The 21,322-nt window shown below is 45.5% G+C and overlaps 1 protein-coding gene across 7 annotated transcripts in view; it reads right to left on the minus strand.

Moving 5' to 3' along the window:
- The window catches only part of LOC139420461 (voltage-dependent L-type calcium channel subunit beta-2-like), a 129,768-nt gene that overhangs the window by 22,320 nt on the left and 86,126 nt on the right, over positions 1 to 21,322 (minus strand). For 4 of the 7 annotated variants that reach the window (XM_071170630.1, XM_071170629.1, XM_071170634.1 and 1 more), the window contains 5 exons: positions 14,728 to 14,847; positions 2,818 to 2,940; positions 2,430 to 2,566; positions 1,190 to 1,266; positions 505 to 644 (listed from right to left, as the gene is read on the minus strand). In XM_071170630.1, coding sequence (XP_071026731.1) covers positions 505 to 644; positions 1,190 to 1,266; positions 2,430 to 2,566; positions 2,818 to 2,940; positions 14,728 to 14,847 — 597 coding nt within the window. Of the gene's footprint in view, positions 1 to 219; positions 240 to 504; positions 645 to 1,189; positions 1,267 to 2,429; positions 2,567 to 2,722; positions 2,789 to 2,817; positions 2,941 to 14,727; positions 14,848 to 21,322 lie in introns of those variants that run through there. The other 3 variants (XM_071170632.1, XM_071170631.1, XM_071170635.1) reach the window with 2 other exon arrangements.

A 21,322-nucleotide genomic window follows, 5' to 3' on the forward strand; every position in this document is an offset into this window, starting at 1 on the left:
ATACACTTCTGGTTTAAGAGCTGGATACGCCGAGTTCCCACTAAATCTGCATCACGCACGTACACACCCACACACACACAGAGACCACAGCGACGACAGTGAGTAAGAGGGGAGTCAAGAACGACCACAACCACCGCAGAGAAATCACAGAGGCACATCCCCCAGACCCCCAAGGCCCTGCTGGGGGTTTGGTGTGTGCTGCATGCTAACTTAACTTACCGACTTCTGCTTCTGCTTAGCTACAGCCCAGATGGAAGAGGAGAGAGAAAGAGTGTTAAGAAACAGCGCAACATGCATGCTAATGGCTCAAACGCCCAGCGGGGGAGAAGAGACACGGACTGCGGCAGTAAGACACGTAGGATAAACAGAACGGACAGACAAACGTATTTTGGACAGAGTGATGCTGAGCAGCCACAGTCAGGAAGTTGTCATGGGTAGCCGGACGGATGGACGGAGAGAGGAGATACAGGTCGAGAAAGAATACCAGCGTACTGCCATGTTTACCTTCTTAAAGAAGGGCATTCGTTTGTCTTTGGCTAGGGTGGGTGACATGACAGTGTTTGGCTGACTGACTTTAGGGGAGCGAAGGTGGACTGGAAGCTCATTGTCCTCGGGGTCTAAGCCTGTGGCGTCTATGTCAACGGCTATGCACACAGACATACAAGGCCACCGTCACACAGAAGCAATACACCAAAAGGCTACAGAGGTAACAATGAACACCTAACACTGAACAGATACACAGGTTATTCCAGCACATATAAAAACTATATAAACCATAAATGCGCCATAGCCAACTATGGTCATACTATGGTTTGACTATTCAGAAAAAGAGCACTGACAGTAACCAATAGCACATAAGTTAAGCAAACATTTAAGGCCACAGTAAAACAAAAATACCATTCTAACATTTTTACTATGGGCCTACATCCTGTTGATTTAACTACTGATTGGTCAAATTTCCTGACGTGTACTAATGACAGGTCAGCAGTAAAGTCAAAATAATGACCTTACTAATAAAACTTACCATCGTCTTCTATTTCTGTCCCCCTTCATACTCAAGCCCTCTTAGAGGTTGATGGAAGTTTGATAATACTCAAGTGTTAAGAGTAAAGAGTTTGTGTTAGTGAAAAACATGTCGACCACTGTCAAAACCCTGCTCCAAAACCCTGCTCCTATGTCCTTTACTCACCAGAGGAAGGGGGGGTGGATTTCCGCGAGTTAGGAACCACTTCACCTAAACTGGTAGAGGAGTTTGCTCCCGATTTACTGCGAAGATAAATCATTCATATCAGTATATCATTCATATCAGCATATTTGAGGTGTTGCTAGTTGATAGTGTGGGATATCTCAAGCGGGGCTTGACATTAACTTTTTTAGCCACTTGTCTTTCGGGACTAATAGGACAGATTTTTGACTTGTCCGAAAGCTGAAGTCACTTGTATGGTCTTTAATACCATGGACCAAACAGTGACTGAAAATTGTGTTCTATGATGCAAGGAACCACGTCACAATATACATTCGTTATTGTCACTGGTATGGAATGGAAGGCTGCTGGTTTCTGATCCCATGTATTATATCTCCTGCCGTTGTGGCCTTGAGCAAGGCACTTAACCCCCCCCACAAAATAAAATACTGTGCTCATTGTATACACCTGTCAGCAACGGGTGTGGCTGAAATAGCCAAATCAACTCATTTGAAGGGGCGTCCACATACTTTTGGCCATGTAGTGTCTATCAACTGCGTGTTGGCCATTTGCGGTTATAGCCTAGACGAGTGTCGGTGGAAATGTATTTTAGGACATTGGACACGACAATGACATTAATACATTCCATTAGCGAAATAGTTAGTCTGTTATTTGACCTGCTGCGCAATGTCTCTCGCTCTCCTTCTCATTTGGCAATGGCCCACTGGTAAACAGGTGATGCACACACCATGACTTTTCCAGGACTTCAGTGCTGACCAAAAATTTGCTATAACTGTGCAAATAACTCTCTAACTAACAATGAATATCAATAAATGTGCAAATGCAGCTAGGCTCACTTTTATCTCAAAAAACGGCATCTGGCGACTGCATGATTGAAATACCGCTCGGGCCTGTCAGAGCAGGCCTACAATAATTATACCCCAACGTGCTCTGCAGAGGTTGGGAGGTAAGTGTGTCATTTACCTCCCAATCTCTGATACAATTCTCATAGAAGTAGCTTAATTGTTTGATATTGTGATTTTTGCATGATTCTTCTGCACTTGTTCATGCGGACAATTGAATCGGTAACCTGCTTGTCAGGCAATTACTTTTACTTGACCCGAGCAAGCGGACAAGCGTTAATGTCGAGTCCTGTCAAGTGTTGGCTCCATGGCAGCATCATGATTGGGTGAGGTGCATGTTCGTTTCCGTGATGATTTTAATGAGTGAGGGGGCTGGTAGCTACCTGGAGTGGAACTTGCCCTGTTTGGCTCTCTGCTCGTGTTGTACCCGAGTGTTCTCGATCTTCACAGGACTGGGGATGAAACCGATTTCACAGCCTTCCTTCACCAGACGACCTATCCACCAGTCATTATTAAATTTCTACAACAGTGGGACAGATGTAAGACAGATCAGCCTTCTCCTTTTGCTCATCATCACCAACATCATTGTTACCCTCATCATTGTTATTGTCGTCATGGTTATCGTCATCATAGTTGTCATCATCACCACCTTTATCATAATCATATTTAACCTCACCCTCCTCCTCCTCATCGTCATCATTGTTATCGCCATCATCATAATCATCATCATCATCCTTCTCCACCACATGTGATATTACTGTGACCCCTGACCTCTTTGACGTGGAGGAAGTCTTTAGCCTCAAAGGAGATGGCCATGCCCGGCACGGGGACGCCATCATCATTGGTGGCGCAGTAGTTGACATTTGTGCGGACAGCAAATGCAACTGGTTTAGTCTGCCAAAGGAAGAAAACGGAGGGGTTAAAAGTTTTGGCTCCACAAGACATGATACTTATGGGTGTGAATGTTTAAACATTCAAACGATTCAAGTAAATTGGGATCCTTAACTTTATGAAAAATCCCTAACTGAAAAATGATGTTAGTGGGTCAATTTGTGGGTAATAGCGGGTCGAGTTCATCAACAACTAAGAGCGTTGAAGCGCGAGGCTACACTTCTCTGCTGTTTGGGGCCCTGGCTACCAAGCTGAAGCGAACCTGTACACATGCGCACATTATATTCTTCAATAATTAAGGGGTACATATCATTAATTTATAAGTCACTAAATGGATATAACAACTACAGATTGAGTTATTCAGAATGTGTCTGACTCCAACAACAAATACAAGCATTGCACCCTATGCAAGTTAGTTACGGTACATTGAATATTGAGCGATGACTTGGCCACAGGTGACTGTGTGAGAAAGAAGAGTTGCATCTCGCTCATCTCAATATCCTAGCCTAATAATTGAAGTTGCGAGACATTGCAAGCAAAGAAATGACAAGATACAGCATTCAGATACAGATAGGCATAGTGCACAGGTTCAGACTGCCTGTCTGTGAGCCGACCTGCCTATACTGTGCTCCTCCCCTCAATCTCCGTCCCTCGCTAGCTTGCTATGAAAGTTGCAAGTGTTTGCGTTCTCAGAAGTACGACAACTAATCAGTCTCCTCAGTTCCAAAAACTACTGAATCTTAGGAGTCGATTCCTAGCGGAATCCAATCTTATCAATTAGAAATGGGAGTCGACACCAGAAGTCAATGTGCAAGGAGTTGAGGAATCAATTATAGAAAAGAAGGGTGATCCTAAACTTGTGAATACCAGTGCTGGACAAAAAAGTTATACTGAGATATACACTAGAAATGAGAGGACTGTACACATCATTTTGCTGCTCTGCAGTGCTTTAGTACACAACATTCCCACTTCACATAAGTCTTCATCAGGAGACAAAGCTGAACTTCACGGAATCGGGAGACAGCAGCGTTCATTCCCTGAATGTAATTATACGTGATGTTTTTTTATAGCTGAGAAGAGAGTTGTGCTATTCGCGGGGCTATTTTCTCCCCCATTGTGTGAGGTGTAAAAATAACTGCAGTCAGAGATGCTGCCTGGCAGGCAGATTGTGACTCACTCACGCACACTCACTTCTTTCTTTATCAATGACCACGCTGATGTGCTGGATTGCGTTCCAAATGACACCCTATTCCCTATGTAGTGCGCTACTTTTGACGAGAGTCTGGTCAAACGTAGTGCACTAGATAGGGAATAGAGTGCCATTTGGGATGTATAGATTCTCTGCCCCTTCCTCTACCACCCTGCTATAGGCTACACAGCCTGGATGACAATCAACTGGAGGAAAGCAACACAACATGAGTTAGTGGCATAACCAACATACTGTATGAGCAAAAAGATCAACTAGGTTTGGAGCCTTGGAGCGATTGGACAGTTTCATAGCCAAGCTTTGTTTTTGTCTTGTGTTTCCTTCTGACTAACAATGAGCCAACTGTACTTGTGCGAATGATCGGTAAATATAACCGGTACAATGGCTGGATCAATGTGTCCCAACATGAAATCATTCATGACTTTTCCCCCCTCTGGGACAGCCATTCGCCCAGGGTGTGTCCCAAATGACACCCTATTCCCGTTTTTAGTGCACTTCTTTTGATCAGGGCTCATAGGACCAGGGTCGAGATTTGGGATGCAATGCCAGTCCATCTGAATAAAACAAACAAAATAAAATGTTTTCCCTCCTAGGGCCTGACACAACCGCTTTAAGACAGAGAGATCGATCCAATGCAAGAGAATGCAACGAGGTCAAATCCCCCCCCTCCCAAACTTTCTAAGAGACAGGAGGGAGCAACATGTCGTGCAAATCCACCCCCTTCGTAGTAAGGCATCACACTTTCTGGAAAAAATGAATTTAGAACATAAAGACCTCTTAAAAAATAGGTCACTGACAACAGAAAAGAGGAACAAATCGTAACCTGACCGTGGCCTTAAAGAATATCCTTTTTTATAACTTGTTTCGAGAATGACATAAAATGTTATGGGACATTATCGTAATCTGTGCTGAGTCTGGCCGTGGCAACGGGTAGCGGCAGTTGGTAAGATGGACATGGCCCTATCCGATTGACATTTCCTGTGCCTGTGAAAGCATGACAAGCCCCTCGGCCACTGGCGGTCGACGGAGAGCCAAGCCAAATGCACAATGATTACAACCCACATTAATCTCCACTGGCCCTTTTGCTAAATGTTTACCTGAAGATGAAAGAGAGAGGGAAGGGGAGCTATCAGAGAGTCATACAGCATAAACCCAATGTGAAACCTTGAAAAATGCTATGCAAACACCAAAGGAATCATAAAGCTAAATCTGACTGGCCATTGTGCAGTTTGGGAAAATTCCAGAAGGGCTGGTCAATCTTTAGCACAGTGCAACTGACTAAATTGTGTTTTTTGCATAAAATGATCATTATTTTGCTAATTATTGGGGCCTGCGTGGTGTGTACAGACGTTGGATCATAATTTGAGCCAGTTTGCTACAGCAGGAAAATAATCCTGCAGCAACAGGAAATGTGAATTATTATGTGGATTATAATTAATGGACATTTTTGCGAGGGTGGATACATTTTTCGTAAGGGAAAGGGGAGAGTCTGAAATTACAAAGTGGAAATTACAAACTTCAGAAGCCGTTTTAAGCCTCAAATACACGACACATTTTAAATAGTTCTCCTGCAACATGGCGATCCAATTAAGATCCTACATCTGTAATGCCCAGACTCATTTCTGGTCCCAGTCCTTCCCTGTGTTGAAGAAGCCATACAAATGGCCCTGGAAAGCACTTAAGCCTGTATTAAAACCCAGAGATGTTGCAACAACTGTTAGGTAAGAATCCTCACTCGGAGGTGGGAGTGTAATTCTTCCCAGTCACCTTCAGCCGCCGGCCTAGCTTATGGAACCCTCGGGCCGTCACCAGGGTTTGGTAACATTCGGGGCTCAGTTCTGGGACCCACAACATTCGGGGTTGTGGGTCCCAGAAAAGAAGTGCCTTATCTAAAGTAATTTCCTGCAATTCTACATCATTTTACATGACTGGAGACATTACGAGGATATTTACTTCTACCACACAAATGATCCAGATGACAAACTGACATTTATAAAATGAAAGACCCATGTCTTAAATGCAACCAATAGCACGGGCCAATGGAAACAGTGGACACACAGCTTTTAGGCCTACAATATGAAGAGATTTCCATCCACCAACTCTACAGTGGCACTCACTTATTCAAACAGGTTTTTCCCGCCTTTGCATTTTGAAATATTGCGAAATACCTTCTAGCTGCTGCCTGCTGTTCATTGACAGCCACAACTCAACAATCAGCAGTTTTACATGTTGTTGCCCAATTGCGTGATTCCCGACTGTGGACTAGGCCTATGTGCTCATAATGTGACAAAACACAATCCACAGCAATTTGTCATAATAAGCTAGTGATCCTCTGTGGCTAAATTCTGCCGGTGTAGTATTTTCAAAGATTTCATCTATCTTCATAGAGAAAGGAGTAATTATGTAAATTGGCAAATGTACTTCAATTTATCTGCAGCACTTCCTGCAGCGCTGTGTTTCCTTCCATGTTCCAAGGCCAAATAAATGAATCAACACTTCTTAATATTCATTCAATCGATTGTGGCCAGTAAACCTCATATGAGGTTGTGTAGGTAGGCCTACTGTTACAATTATTTAAAATAATCTATCCGCAAGTAGCCTAGCTAAATAAATAAATTCAGTAGGTCAATGAAGCCAGTAGTAGTTTCAGCTATATTGTTATTGAAACGATGTAGGCCTTGTGAACTTTTTAAACGACGAAACAAATGTGTCAAATGACTTGAATAGCTTATGGGAAAAGCTAAACAAAATGTGTATTCGCAAAAGTAGACTGAAATGACTGAAATGCATCATAAAAGGATTAGAAAGTTCAGGAAAACAACAGGGGAGCTCACCGGGTAAGCTATAGGCATAATGTGTGTGCAGAGAGAAAATCTGTATTGCTTTCAATTGCAAGACTAATGGTCATGAGCACTCACCTCAATTTAGATAACATTTCCCAGCCTAATTGTGACCAAACATCCAAGCGGAGATTCAGTGAAAGCAAAAAATATTCCCATGCTTGTCTCAAAGCAGGGCATTGAAGCTGTCCCAATTAAGTTGTATCAGTTGACCGCATATGGCAATTGCTTCAAAAAAATTTTTTAGGTATCCTGCCGGAGCACCATTTTTTAAATGATTACTAAGCCATCATTTCTGAATGAAAGTTGATATCGAAGCCTATTGTATAAAATCATTTTAGTATATACTGACAATGCATCATCCAAATTGGATGATTGCCTGTGCCGACACATAGTGTAAGTGGCTAAAGGAAAAGGTTCTATTTTGTTCATCCTAAAACACCAAATTAGGCCTACCTTATCATACATTAGGCCTACCTTATCATACATTAGGCCTACCTTATCAGAAATTAGGCCAATCTTGAATGATGTAAGTGAGGGTGGCTAATCAGCCGAACCAATAGAACTATAGAGCAGCCACCGCATGACAAAAAAAACAGTACCCTGACATTATCATGCTATTGTATCCGGGTTTGTTACGTAGAATACTCATTCGTCATTAAGTGATCTTGCGAGACATAGCACCCTTATGAGAAGTGGCAGAGCATCGCTCAGCTGCGCACCGGCAGGACCTTACCCGTCATTAGACCGGTTGGATGACTTCGGGAGTTTCACGTAACCACAGCTCTATGAACTAAGTGGCGCATTCAGTAACTACACTTTTGTTTACGCCATTGCAGCAGTGCAAAAGATTCGGGGCTGACCCAAATTTATTAGGGGTTAGAGCCCCGAAAACCAGGTCCTGGTGACGTCCATGATGGGACCATCTACCATGAATGTGCACCATTAGACTGATTGCCCAGATTTATCTTGATCTGTAAATGGGTTTTTCCACTGTAAAAAACACCGTCTTCCCTATATATGCACTACTTTTGATCAGTCTTAATGGCCCTGGTGAAAGTAGCACACTATAAAATGGAATGGAGTACCATTTAAAACACTGTCAGGTAGTGTGTGCCTGTGTGGTCTGGAGAACTGGGACTACCTTACTTATGCTCCACTGCTTCTCGCTCTCTAGCTATTCAGGGATCAATTACCTGGTCTGTGACGTCCGTAGTCCATGCTAGCCCAGTCATATGATGCAAAACTCGTTCTGCCAGCTGTATTTCTGCCTGCTTGAGCAGCAATAGCTCAGATACACATGAAAACGCGAAATGACCCCGGAAATCGATAGAATATCGCTCAGAGATGCACAAAAACGATATAGCATTCAAAATGTGTGAATCTTTCTTTTAATGCTATTTCAGAGACCTGTGTGCATATGTGTATCTCCTCTCCTGACCTTGTATGGTACCTGTGTACACTGTGTACTCTATCACCCCCCTGTTCCTCTCCTGTCATCCCCCTGTCCATCCCTGTGTTCCTCTCCTGTCCATCCCTCTGTTCCTCTCCTCTCCTGTCATCCCCCTGTTCCTCTCCTGTCCATCCCTGTGTTCCTCTCCTGTCCATCCCTGTGTTCCTCTCCTCTCCTGTCATCCCCCTGTTCCTTTCCTGTCATCCCACTGTCCTCTCCTCTCCTGTCCATCCCCCTGTTCCTCTCCTCTCCTGTCATCCCCCTGTTCCTCTCCTCTCCTGTCATCCCCCTGTTCCTCTCCTGTCCATCCCCCTGTTCCTCTCCTCTCCTGTCATCCCCCTGTTCCTCTCCTCTCCTGTCATCCCCCTGTTCCTCTCCTCTCCTGTCATCCCCCTGTTCGACTCCTGTCCATCCCCCTGTGCCTCTTCTCTCCTGTCCACCCCCCTGTTCCTCTCCTCTCCTGTCCATCCCCCTGTTCCTCTCCTGTCCATCCCCCTGTTCCTCTCCTGTCATCTCCCTGTTCCTCTCCTCTCCTGTCATCCCCCTGTTCCTCTCCTCTCCTGTCATCCCCCTGTTCCTCTCCTGTCATCCCCCTGTTCCTCTCCTGTCCATCCCCCTGTTCCTCTCCTCTCCTGTCATCCCCCTGTTCCTCTCCTCTCCTGTCATCCCCTGTTCCTCTCCTCTCCTGTCATCCCCCTGTTCGACTCCTGTCCATCCCCCTGTGCCTCTCCTCTCCTGTCCACCCCCCTGTTCCTCTCCTCTCCTGTCCATCCCCCTGTTCCTCTCCTGTCCATCCCCCTGTTCCTCTCCTCTCCTGTCATCTCCCTGATCCTCTCCTCTCCTGTCATCCCACTGTTCCTCTCCTCTCCTGTCATCCCCCTGTTCCTCTCCTCTCCTGTCATCCCCCTGTTCCTCTCCTGTCCATCCCCCTGTTCCTCTCCTCTCCTGTCATCTCCCTGTTCCTCTCCTCTCATGTCATCCCCCTGTTCCTCTCCCCTCCTGTCATCCCCCTGTTCCTCTCCTGTCCACCCCTCTGTTCCTCTCCTGTCATCCCACTGTTTCTTTCCTGTCCATCCCCCTGTTCCTCTCCTGTCCACCCCCCTGTTCCTCTCCTCTCCTGTCATCCCCCTGTTCCTCTCCTCTCCTGTCATCCCCCTGTTCCTCTCCTGTCATCCCTCTGTTCCTCTCCTCTCATCCCCCTGTTCCTCTCCTCTCCTGTCATCCCCCTGTTCGACTCCTGTCCATCCCCCTGTGCCTCTCCTCTCCTGTCCACCCCCCTGTTCCTCTCCTCTCCTGTCCATCCCCCTGTTCCTCTCCTGTTCATCCCCCTGTTCCTCTCCTCTCCTGTCATCTCCCTGTTCCTCTCCTCTCCTGTCATCCCACTGTTCCTCTCCTCTCCTGTCATCCCCCTGCTCCTCTCCTCTCCTGTCATCCCCCTGTTCCTCTCCTGTCCATCCCCCTGTTCCTCTCCTCTCCTGTCATCTCCCTGTTCCTCTCCTCTCATGTCATCCCCCTGTTTCTCTCCCCTCCTGTCATCCCCCTGTTCCTCTCCTGTCCACCCCTCTGTTCCTCTCCTGTCATCCCACTGTTTCTTTCCTGTCCATCCCCCTGTTCCTCTCCTGTCCATCCCCCTGTTCCTCTCCTCTCCTGTCATCCCCCTGTTCCTCTCCTCTCCTGTCATCTCCCTGTTCCTCTCCTCTCATGTCATCCCCCTGTTCCTCTCCTGTCCACCTGCTGTTCCTCTCCTGTCATCCCCCTGTTTCTCTCCTGTCATCCCCCTGTTCCTCTCCTGTCATCCCCCTGTTCCTCTCCTATCCTGTCATCTCACTGCTCCTCTCCTCTCCTGTCATCCCCCTGTTCCTCTCCTGTCCATCCCCCTTTTCCTCTCCTCTCCTGTCATCCCCCTGTTCCTCTCCTCTCCTGTCATCCCCCTGTTCCTCTCCTGTCCATCCCCCTGTTCCTCTCCTGTCCTTCCCCCTGTTCCTCTCCTGTCCTTCCCCCTGTTCCTCTCCTGTCCATCCCCCTGTTCCTCTCCTGTCCATCCCCCTGTACCTCTCCTCTCCTGTCCATCCCCCTGTTCCTCTCCTGTCATCCGCCTGGTCCTCTCCTGTCATCCTCCTGTTCCTCTCCTGTCACCCCCCTGTTCCTCTCCTGTCCATCACCCTGGTCCTCTCCTGTCCTCCCCCTGTTCCTCACCTGTCATCCCCATTTTCCTCATCTCCTCTCCTGTCCATCCCCCTGTCCCTCTCCTGTCTATCGCCCTGTTCCTCTCCTCATCTCCTTTCCTGTCCACCCCCCTGTTCCTCTCCTGTCCATCCCCCTGTTCCTCTGCTCATCTCCTCTCCTATCGATCCCCCTGTTGCTCTCCTCTCCTCATCGCTCCTCTCCTGTCCATCACCCTGTTCCTCTCCTGTCCTTCCACCTGTTCCTCTACTCATATCTCCCCTCCCATCCATCCCCCTGTTGCTCTCCTCTCCTCTTCTCCTGTCCATCCTCCTATTCCTCTCCTCATCGCTCCTTTCCTGTCCATCCCCCTGTTCCTCTCCTCATCGCTCCTCTCCTGTCCATCCCCCTGTTCCTCTCCTCATCGCTCCTCTCCTGTCCATCCCCCTGTTCCTCTCCTGTCCATCCCCCTGTTTCTCTCCTCATCGCTACTCTCCTGTCCATCCCCCTGTTCCTCTCCTGTCCATCCCCCTGTTCCTCTCCTGTCCACCCCCCTGTTCCTCTCCTCATCTCCTCTCCTATCTATCCCCCTGTTTCTCTCCTCTCCTCATCGCTCCTCTCCATCACCCTGTTCCTCTCCTGTCCATCCCCCTGTTCCTCTCCTCATCTCTCCCCTCCCATCCATCCCTCGGTTGCTCTTCTCTCCTCATCTCCCTGTCCATCCCCCTGCTCCTCTCCTTTATGCAACACAGAAAGGCGTTCATTAGGCATGCAGTATTGACCGCAGCCAGAGAGAGGGTGGGAGAAAGCGAGGGGAAGAGAAAGAAGGCTGGTGAGAGTGAGTGAGGGGAGAGAAAAGAGACAGGGATGAAGAGGGAGAGAATAAGACAGAGGGAGGAAAGGCCGGTGAGAGAATGAGGGGTTGGAGAAGAGCGAGTGAGGGCATAGGGAAAGAGAAAGAAGGGAGGAAGAGAATGGAATAAAGAGTGGAAGGTGGTAGGTTGCGCTGTGGTTGACGGCCAATTAACACCAGAGAGACCTCTCTCTCTCTCTTCCTTGTCTTTCTCTCTCTCTCTCTCTGTCAACATGACTCTATTTTATGCATATTTCATTGGCTAATAACCTGGAGCCTTCTCTGTGCCCGTACTGACAGTGTTATTAGACACCTGTCCTGTGTGTTGCTGTGCCCGCCTTGTAACTTGTAATCTGGCACCGTCATTGCATAAGCACGCAACGGTGGATCTCGCACCATAAATAAAGATTCTCGTATCATTTCACCTTGAGCAAACGTTTCAAATTGTTCTGAAGTCAATTGTCAATCCTTACTGCGCGCAGAGCGGGCACAATGTGTTAGCTGTGAAGTAGGAGCCCGTAAAATGTGCCGAGGTAAGGTCCCCTTAACCTTCATCAATCCAGCATTTTTTATTTTTTTCAGAAATGAGCAGAGCCATATGGCCATTTCAGCACTGCCTATGCATAATGCAATATATAATGAGGACAGTTCTCAGAAGTCCAGACAACTGAATATTTTACATTCATATTGTACGTAATTGGGTGACATTGATTGATTGTTGGGGGTATTTTTACAGAGGAAACGAGAGGTTCGCCTTGGTTTGAATCTGGGGTTATGTCTGAAACTGAGCCCCATTCCCTATAGTGCACTACTTTTAACCAGAGCCCTCTTTCTTTAACAATATAATTTTCTCTCTTCCTCTGTCACTCTCTCTGTCACTCTATATATGTTGCTCCCTCTGTCACTCTCTCTGTCACTCTATATATGTTGCTCTCTCTCCCTCTGTCACTCGCTCTTTCAATCTATATACAGTGCCTTGCAAAAGTATTCGGCCCCTTTGAACTTTGCGACCTTTTGCCACATTTCAGGCTTCAAACATAAAGATATAAAACTGTATTTTTGGGACACAATCATGAAGTGGAACGACATTTATTGGATATTTCAAACTTTTTTAACAAATCAAAAACTGAAAAATTGGGCGTGCAAAATTATTCAGCCCCTTTACTTTCAGTGCAGCAAACTCTCTCCAGAAGTTCAGTGAGGATCTCTGAATGATCCAATGTTGACCTAAATGACTAATGATGATAAATACAATCCACCTGTGTGTAATCAAGTCTCCGTATAAATGAACCTGCACTGTCATAGTCTCAGAGGTCCGTTAAAAGCGCAGAGAGCATCATGAAGAACAAGGAACACACCAGGCAGGTCCGAGATACTGTTGTGAAGAAGTTTAAAGCCGGATTTGGATACAAAAAGATTTCCCAAGCTTTAAACATCCCAAGGAGCACTGTGCAAGCGATAATATTGAAATGGAAGGAGTATCAGACCACTGCAAATCTACCAAGACCTGGCCGTCCCTCTAAACTTTCAGCTCATACAAGAAGAAGACTGATCAGAGATGCAGCCAAGAGGCCCATGATCACTCTGGATGAACTGCAGAGATCCACAGCTGAGGTGGCAGACTCTGTCCATAGGACAACAATCAGTCGTATATTGCACAAATCTGGCCTTTATGGAAGAGTGGCAAGAAGAAAGCCATTTCTTAAAGATATCCATAAAAAGTGTTGTTTAAAGTTTGCCACAAGCCACCTGGGAGACACACCAAACATGTGGAAGAAGGTGCTCTGGTCAGATGAAACCAAAATTGAACTTTTTGGCAACAATGCAAAACGTTATGTTTGGCGTAAAAGCAACACAGCTGAACACACCATCCCCACTGTCAAACATGGTGGTGGCAGCATCATGGTTTGGGCCTGCTTTTCTTCAGCAGGGACAGGGAAGATGGTTAAAATTGATGGGAAGATGGATGGAGCCAAATACAGGACCATTCTGGAAGAAAACCTGATGGAGTCTGCAAAAGACCTGAGACTGGGACGGAGATTTGTCTTCCAACAAGACAATGATCCAAAACATAAAGCAAAATCTACAATGGAATGGTTCAAAAATAAACATATCCAGGTGTTAGAATGGCCAAGTCAAAGTCCAGACCTGAATCCAATCGAGAATCTGTGGAAAGAACTGAAAACTGCTGTTCACAAATGCTCTCCATCCAACCTCACTGAGCTCGAGCTGTTTTGCAAGGAGGAATGGGAAAACATTTCAGTCTCTCGATGTGCAAAACTGATAGAGACATACCCCAAGCGACTTACAGCTGTAATCGCAGCAAAAGATGGCGCTACAAAGTATTAACTTAAGGGGGCTGAATAATTTTGCACGCCCAATTTTTCAGTTTTTGATTTGTTAAAAAAGTTTGAAATATCCAATAAATGTCATTCCACTTCATGATTGTGTCCCACTTGTTGTTGATTCTTCACAAAAAATACAGTTTTATATCTTTATGTTTGAAGCCTGAAATGTGGCAAAAGGTCGCAAAGTTCAAGGGGGCCGAATACTTTCGCAAGGCACTGTATGTTGCTCCCTCTGTCACTCTATATATGTTGCTCTCTCTCTCGCTGTCACTCTATATATGTTGCTCCCTCTGTCACTCTCTCTTTCACTCTATATATGTTGCTCTCTCTCCCTCTGTCAATCTCTCTTTCACTCTATATATGTTGCTCTCTCTCCCTCTGTCACTCGCTCTTTCACTCTATATATGTTGCTCCCTCTGTCACTCTCTGTCACTCTATATATGTTGCTCTCTCTCTCTCTGTCACTATATATGTTGCTCTCTCTCTCTGTCACTCTATATATGTTGCTCCCTCTGTCACTCGCTCTTTCACTCTATATATGTTTCTCTCCCTCTGTCACTCTCTCTCTCACTCAATATATGTTGCTCTCTCTCCCTCTGTCACTCTCTCTTTCACTCTATATATGTTGCTCTCTCTCCCTCTGTCACTCTCTCTTTCACTCTATATATGTCGCTCTCTCTCCCTCTGTCACTCTCCCTCTGTGTTTTTCTCCATTTTGCTGACTCGTGTATCACTGACTCCTTGGTGTTGCTCTGAGGTGATGGAGGGGAGGAGGGCAGACAGACAGCATTGGTTTGCTGTCAGAGTGTGTTTTGGGAACAGCCTGTAGAGCTGATTAGAGCTGTGCAGTCAGACAGAGGGGCTCAAATGCATGTGAGGGGCTACTGATGAGAGAGAGAGAGAGAGAGAGAGAGAGTGTGTAGTACCTTGGCCTTGTCGAGCTGTGCCTGAGCCTGCCGCTCTGCCTCTCGTCGCACTGCCTCCTTATCCTCCTCCAGGGAAACATCGGAGTCTGATGGACGGCTGGTGTAGGAGTCCGCCGAACCCTGCAGAGTAGAGGGAAACACACATTAAGGAAAGATACATGACAGATTAATGCATCCAACCTCAATAACACACAACAAGAGACTAACTCTTCAGCCCTCAACATCAAACAACAGACTTACTCTTCAGCCCTCAACATCAAATAACAGACTTACCCTTCAGCCCTCTACATCAAACAACAGACTTACTCTTCAGCCCTCAACATCAAACAACAGACTTACTCTTCAGCCCTCTACATAAAACAACAGACTTACTCTTCAGCCCTCAACATCAAATAACAGACTTACCCTTCAGCTCTCTACATCAAACAACAGACTTACTCTTCAGCCCTCTACATCAAACAACAGACTTACTCTTCAGATCTTATCAAACAACAGACTTACTCTTCAGCCCTCAACATCAAACAACAGACTTACTCTTCAGCCCTCAACATCAAACAACAGACTTACTCTTCTGATCTTATCAAACAACAGACTTACTCTTCAGCCCTCAACATCAAACAACAGACTTACTCTTCTGATCTTATCAAACAACAGACTTACTCTTCAGCCCTCAACATCAAACAACATACTTACTCTTCAGCCCTCAACATGAAACAACAGACTTACTCTTCAGCCCTCAACATCAAACAACAGACTTACCCTTCAGCCCTCTACATCAAACAACAGACTTACTCTTCAGCCCTCTACATCAAACAACAGACTTACTCTTCAGCCCTCAACATCAAACAACAGACTTACTCTTCAGCCCTCAACATCAAACAACAGACTTACTCTTCAGCCCTCTACATCAAACAACAGACTTACTCTTCAGCCCTCTACATCAAACAACAGACTTACTCTTCAGCCCTCAACATCAAACAACAGACTTACTCTTCAGCCCTCTACATCAAACAACAGACGTACTCTTCAGCCCTCAACATCAAACAACAGACTTACTCTTCAGCCCTCAACATCAAACAACAGACTTACTCTTCAGCCCTCTACATCAAACAACAGACTTACTCTTCAGCCCTCAACATCAAATAACAGACTTACCCTTCAGCCCTCTACATCAAACAACAGACTTACTCTTCAGCCCTCAACATCAAACAACAGACTTACTCTTCCGCCCTCTACATAAAACAACAGACTTACTCTTCAGCCCTCAACATCAAATAACAGACTTACCCTTCAGCTCTCTACATCAAACAACAGACTTACTCTCCAGCCCTCTACATCAAACAACAGACTTACTCTTCAGATCTTATCAAACAACAGACTTACTCTTCAGCCCTCAACATGAAACAACAGACTTACTCTTCAGCCCTCAACATCAAACAACAGACTTACTCTTCAGCCCTCAACATCAAACAACAGACTTACTCTTCAGCCCTCAACATCAAACAACAGACTTACTCTTCAGCCCTCAACATCAAACAACAGACTTACTCTTCAGCCCTCAACATCAAACAACAGACTTACTCTTCTGATCTTATCAAACAACAGACTTACTCTTCAGCCCTCAACATCAAACAACAGACTTACTCTTCTGATCTTATCAAACAACAGACTTACTCTTCAGCCCTCAACATCAAACAACATACTTACTCTTCAGCCCTCAACATGAAACAACAGACTTACTCTTCAGCCCTCAACATCAAACAACAGACGTACCCTTCAGCCCTCTACATCAAACAACAGACTTACTCTTCAGCCCTCTACATCAAACAACAGACTTACTCTTCAGCCCTCAACATCAAACAACAGACTTACTCTTCAGCCCTCAACATCAAACAACAGACTTACTCTTCAGCCCTCTACATCAAACAACAGACTTACTCTTCAGCCCTCTACATCAAACAACAGACTTACTCTTCAGCCCTCTACATCAAACAACAGACTTACTCTTCAGCCCTCAACATCAAACAACAGACTTACTCTTCAGCCCTCTACATCAAACAACAGACTTACTCTTCAGCCCTCAACATCAAACAACAGACTTACTCTTCAGCCCTCAACATCAAACAACAGACTTACTCTTCAGCCCTCTACATCAAACAACAGACTTACTCTTCAGCCCTCTACATCAAACAACAGACTTACTCTTCAGCCCTCTACATCAAACAACAGACTTACTCTTCAGCCCTCAACATCAAACAACAGACTTACTCTTCAGCCCTCACCATCAAACAACAGACTTACTCTTCAGCCCTCAACATCAAACAACAGACTTACTCTTCAGCCCTCTACATCAAACAACAGACTTACTCTTCAGCCCTCTACATCAAACAACAGACTTACTCTTCAGCCCTCAACATCAAATAACAGACTTACTCTTCAGCCCTCAACATCAAACAACAGACTTACTCTTCAGCCCTCAACATCAAACAACAGACTTACTCTTCAGCCCTCAACATCAAACAACAGACTTACTCTTCAGCCCTCTACATCAAACAGACTTACTCTTCAGCCCTCTACATCAAACAACAGACTTACTCTTCAGCCCTCAACATCAAATAACAGACTTACTCTTCAGCCCTCAACATCAAACAACAGACTTACTCTTCAGCCCTCTACATCAAACAACAGACTTACTCTTCAGCCCTCAACATCAAACAACAGACTTACTCTTCAGCCCTCAACATCCAACAACAGACTTACTCTTCAGCCCTCAACATCAAACAACAGACTTACTCTTCAGCCCTCAACATCAAACAACAGACTTACTCTTCAGCCCTCAACATCAAACAACAGACTTACTCTTCAGCCCTCAACATCAAACAACAGACTTACTCTTCAGCCCTCTACATCAAACAACAGACTTACTCTTCAGACCTCAACATCACACAAGAGATGAACTCTTCAGACTCACACTCATCAGTCACACCAACACTCACTGTCACAGAATCTATACACCATGCCCCTGCTGTCAGTGCGGCATCACAGTTGAAAGGTCCAAATTTGAAGACAATTGCTGGTAAACTAGTTTGCAGTGGACATTGCTGCCTTGTTCAGCAGTGTCTCACTGAAACTCAAGCAGAAGCACTATTTTTTGGAGAGGGGTTCTGTCAAAAACGAAAAAGTAGTTAAAAAACACTATGAGACCACAAATAAATTAATGACCACACTCAACGCCAGAGGTACAATGCATCGTCGGAGAGCATCAGAGCCTAGTTAAGTGAACTTAGTGAACAGGCGCACAACGTCTAAATCACACAATATTCAAACCCAGAGGGAGGAGAGGCAGAAAGAAATCACAATAGCTAATTGGATGCATGTTTCAAATGGACATTCCCCTGCTTCTCATAAAGCAGCGGGACACCCACTATCTCACATTGCCTAAGGACACATCAGTAACTATAGGGTACTATAGCTGTAGGTTTGTCTTCCATGACGTGAGCGCCCTCTCTCTCTCTCTCTCTCTCTCTCCTCTCTTACTATTTTCTACATCGTAGAATAACAGTGAAGACATCAAAACTATGAAATAACACATATGGAATCAAAAGTGTTCAACAAATCAAAACATATTTTACATTTGAGATTCTTCAAAGTAGCCACCCTTTGCCTTGATGACAGCTTTGCACACTTTTGGCATTCTCTCAACCAGCTTCATGAGGAATGCTTTTCCAGCAGTCTTGAAGGAGTTCCCACATATGCTGAGTACTTGTTGGCTGGTTTTCCTTCACTCTGCATCCAACTCATCACAAACCATCTCAATTGGGATGAGGTCAGGTGATTGTGGAGGCCAGGTCATCTGATGCAGCACTCCGTCACTCTCCTTGAGCCTGGAAGTGTGTTGGGTCATTGTCCTGATGAAAAACAAATGATAGTCCCACTAAGCGCAAACCAGATGAGAAGGGGTATTGCTGCAGAATGCTCTGGTAGCCATGCTGATTAAGTGTGCCTTGAATTCTAAATTAATCACTGACAGTGTCACCAGCAAAGCACACCCACACCATAACACCTCCTCCTCCATGCTTCACAGTCGGAACCACACAGTTTATACACACAGGCAGGCACAGACAAGCTGGAACACACGCACATACACACGCTCAGACACACACACACACACACACACACACACTCTGCAAAGTTACAATGCGGGCAGGCAGCCCAGTACGTTTATAGCCCTGTTTTGTTATTGTCAGACTCAGAGGGACTTTTTGAACAGAAGGAAGGGTGATGCATTCTCTTACCTGCACAGAGAGGCATGGCACTGCCAGCCACACAAGATCCTCACTGCACCATTACACTGCTCTCTGTTCTCCTCTGTCTGGGTTAAATAAAAAATAAATAGCCTCAAACTCTACCCGGCTGATTTAAAACTATCCAAGCATCCCGTAACCCTTACAAAAATATCCATTAATTATAATCCACCTAATAATTGACATTTCCTGTTACTACAGGATCATTGTAATGCTGTAGCAAACTGGCTCACATTAAGATCCTACATCTGTAGATGAGACACTGCTCATTAACTATCCATGTTTCTTTGCCTACGGTGTACCTGAGACACCGTCTATAAATAACTCTCTACTCTTTATCTGAAACACTGCTTATGTTTCATGCATTTTGCTTCATGCTTTGGATATCGGTGTCTTACCTCATTCGTTAAAGCCTACCTAAAAATAGTTTTAGTACCCACACTTCACCATCACAGGAGCTATGCACACACATGTACACATAGTCGCGCACGTAAGCACGCACGCACGCACGAGCCAACTGCACATGGTAGTGTAGGTTACTTTCCAAATGTAATCCGTTACAGTTACAAGTGACCTATTATTACTCTCAGTTACTTATGGATTACTTTCCCCTTAGAAGAAGACAAGAAAAGGATCCATCAAACGCATGTGGTGTGTCATTAGAGTGGTCTCTGGCTTGTGGTCAGACTCGTTCAGGCTGAACAAACGTTGTGCTTATTTTCAGCGCTGAATTGAATTTCATTGAGAAAACAGAAAGGTGTCAATACATTCGATTCGCAAACATCCTTTCTGAATGAAAAAGTAATCCAAGAAGTAATCTAGTTTTTTCAAAAGTATCTGTAATCTGATTACAAAATATTTGCTGGTAATGTAACTGATTACTGTTAACGTTTTTTGGATAATAAGTTACTCCCCAACCCTACGCACACACGCTCACAAACACTACAGTATAACATACAACCACACCAACCACATCAACCTCATGTATCCTGGTATCCTCATGTGACTGACACTGTTCAAACCATCATTCCATTATGTCCAGAGTAAAGCAGGGGTCTGACCAAGAGAGTTACGACATAATGAGGACTCTGACTCTGATGACGGACAACCCCACTGACCCTTATCATCCCTAACGCAGAGTGACAATACCACCCCCTGACCCCTATACAGGCACGCACAGGTGCATGCGATGATGTACATTCAGTACACACACCAGTGGACGTATACGTTCACGCACACACAAACGTGCACACGCACACAAACAGGAGATAAAGGAAGCATGTTTGAATAATCGGCTTACACAGTCATCGGCGCTCTTGACGCGACCTCCCTTGGATCTTTTCAGCAGGCGAATCCAGGTGGCCTTCATCAGTCACACTTGTCATTCAGTGTCCCGGGCCACTGTTAAGTATCCCTAATGTGACTAAAGATACCTGGACTGCTTTTGCTACGAATACCTTTACAGCTATGGCTACCTTTGTTAGGGTTACCTTTGGTGTGGCTGCCAATACTGCAGCGACAGATGTGCTACCTTTGCTCCTGCTACTGCCGTTGATACTGTTAGGTCAAAAGCTACTGATACATGTAATGCTCCAACTACCGTTAATGGTGCTGCTACGTTGTCCACGTGAGCTCTCTAATCTCAGCAGCTGCCTGCCTCTCCTCAAGCCTAGTCTATCTGCCGGCGTTGGTGCAGAAGCCGCCTGGCCTGTGTGAGCTGGGCGGCTGCGATGCTGCTTCTCTCCCCTGCTTCCTCATGCCTCAGTCCAGCTCCAGCCCCAGCCCTGTTGTCCTTCCTCCACAGGCTGGGCTGCCATGCTCCTTCCTCGGGGACAGATAAGAGCACGCCTGCCTGGATCCTGGATGATCAGTGTGAGGATGCTAATTTTATTGCTACTAGCATGCAATCTCAGCTCTCCTTAGCCTGTAAATATATCTATCTCACACTCTCTCTCGCTTTCTCTTACCGGATTTCTTGCATTTTGTTTCTACCTCTGTGGTTCTGCCGGTCTCTCACTCTCTTCCCATCTCTCTCTCGCTCTCTCTCTGGCTCCCTTCCGTATCGCTCCCCCTCCTCCTTGCTTGTTCTCTCGTTTTCCCCTGTTCCTCCTCACAGTTCCTCTGTTCGGGTGTCTCCGCTGTGATTATCGCTGCCCAATACAGAGGGCCTGTTTGCGTGCGTTTGTCATGTTTGTAAACTATGCATTGATCGATGAACAGATGCAAACATTAAATGTTGCACAGATATTTCAAATCAAATCAAATTGTATTTGTCACATGTGCCGAATACA

Source organism: Oncorhynchus clarkii, chromosome 11, assembly GCF_045791955.1.
Source record: "Oncorhynchus clarkii lewisi isolate Uvic-CL-2024 chromosome 11, UVic_Ocla_1.0, whole genome shotgun sequence".
Classification (NCBI taxonomy): Eukaryota; Metazoa; Chordata; class Actinopteri; order Salmoniformes; family Salmonidae; genus Oncorhynchus; species Oncorhynchus clarkii.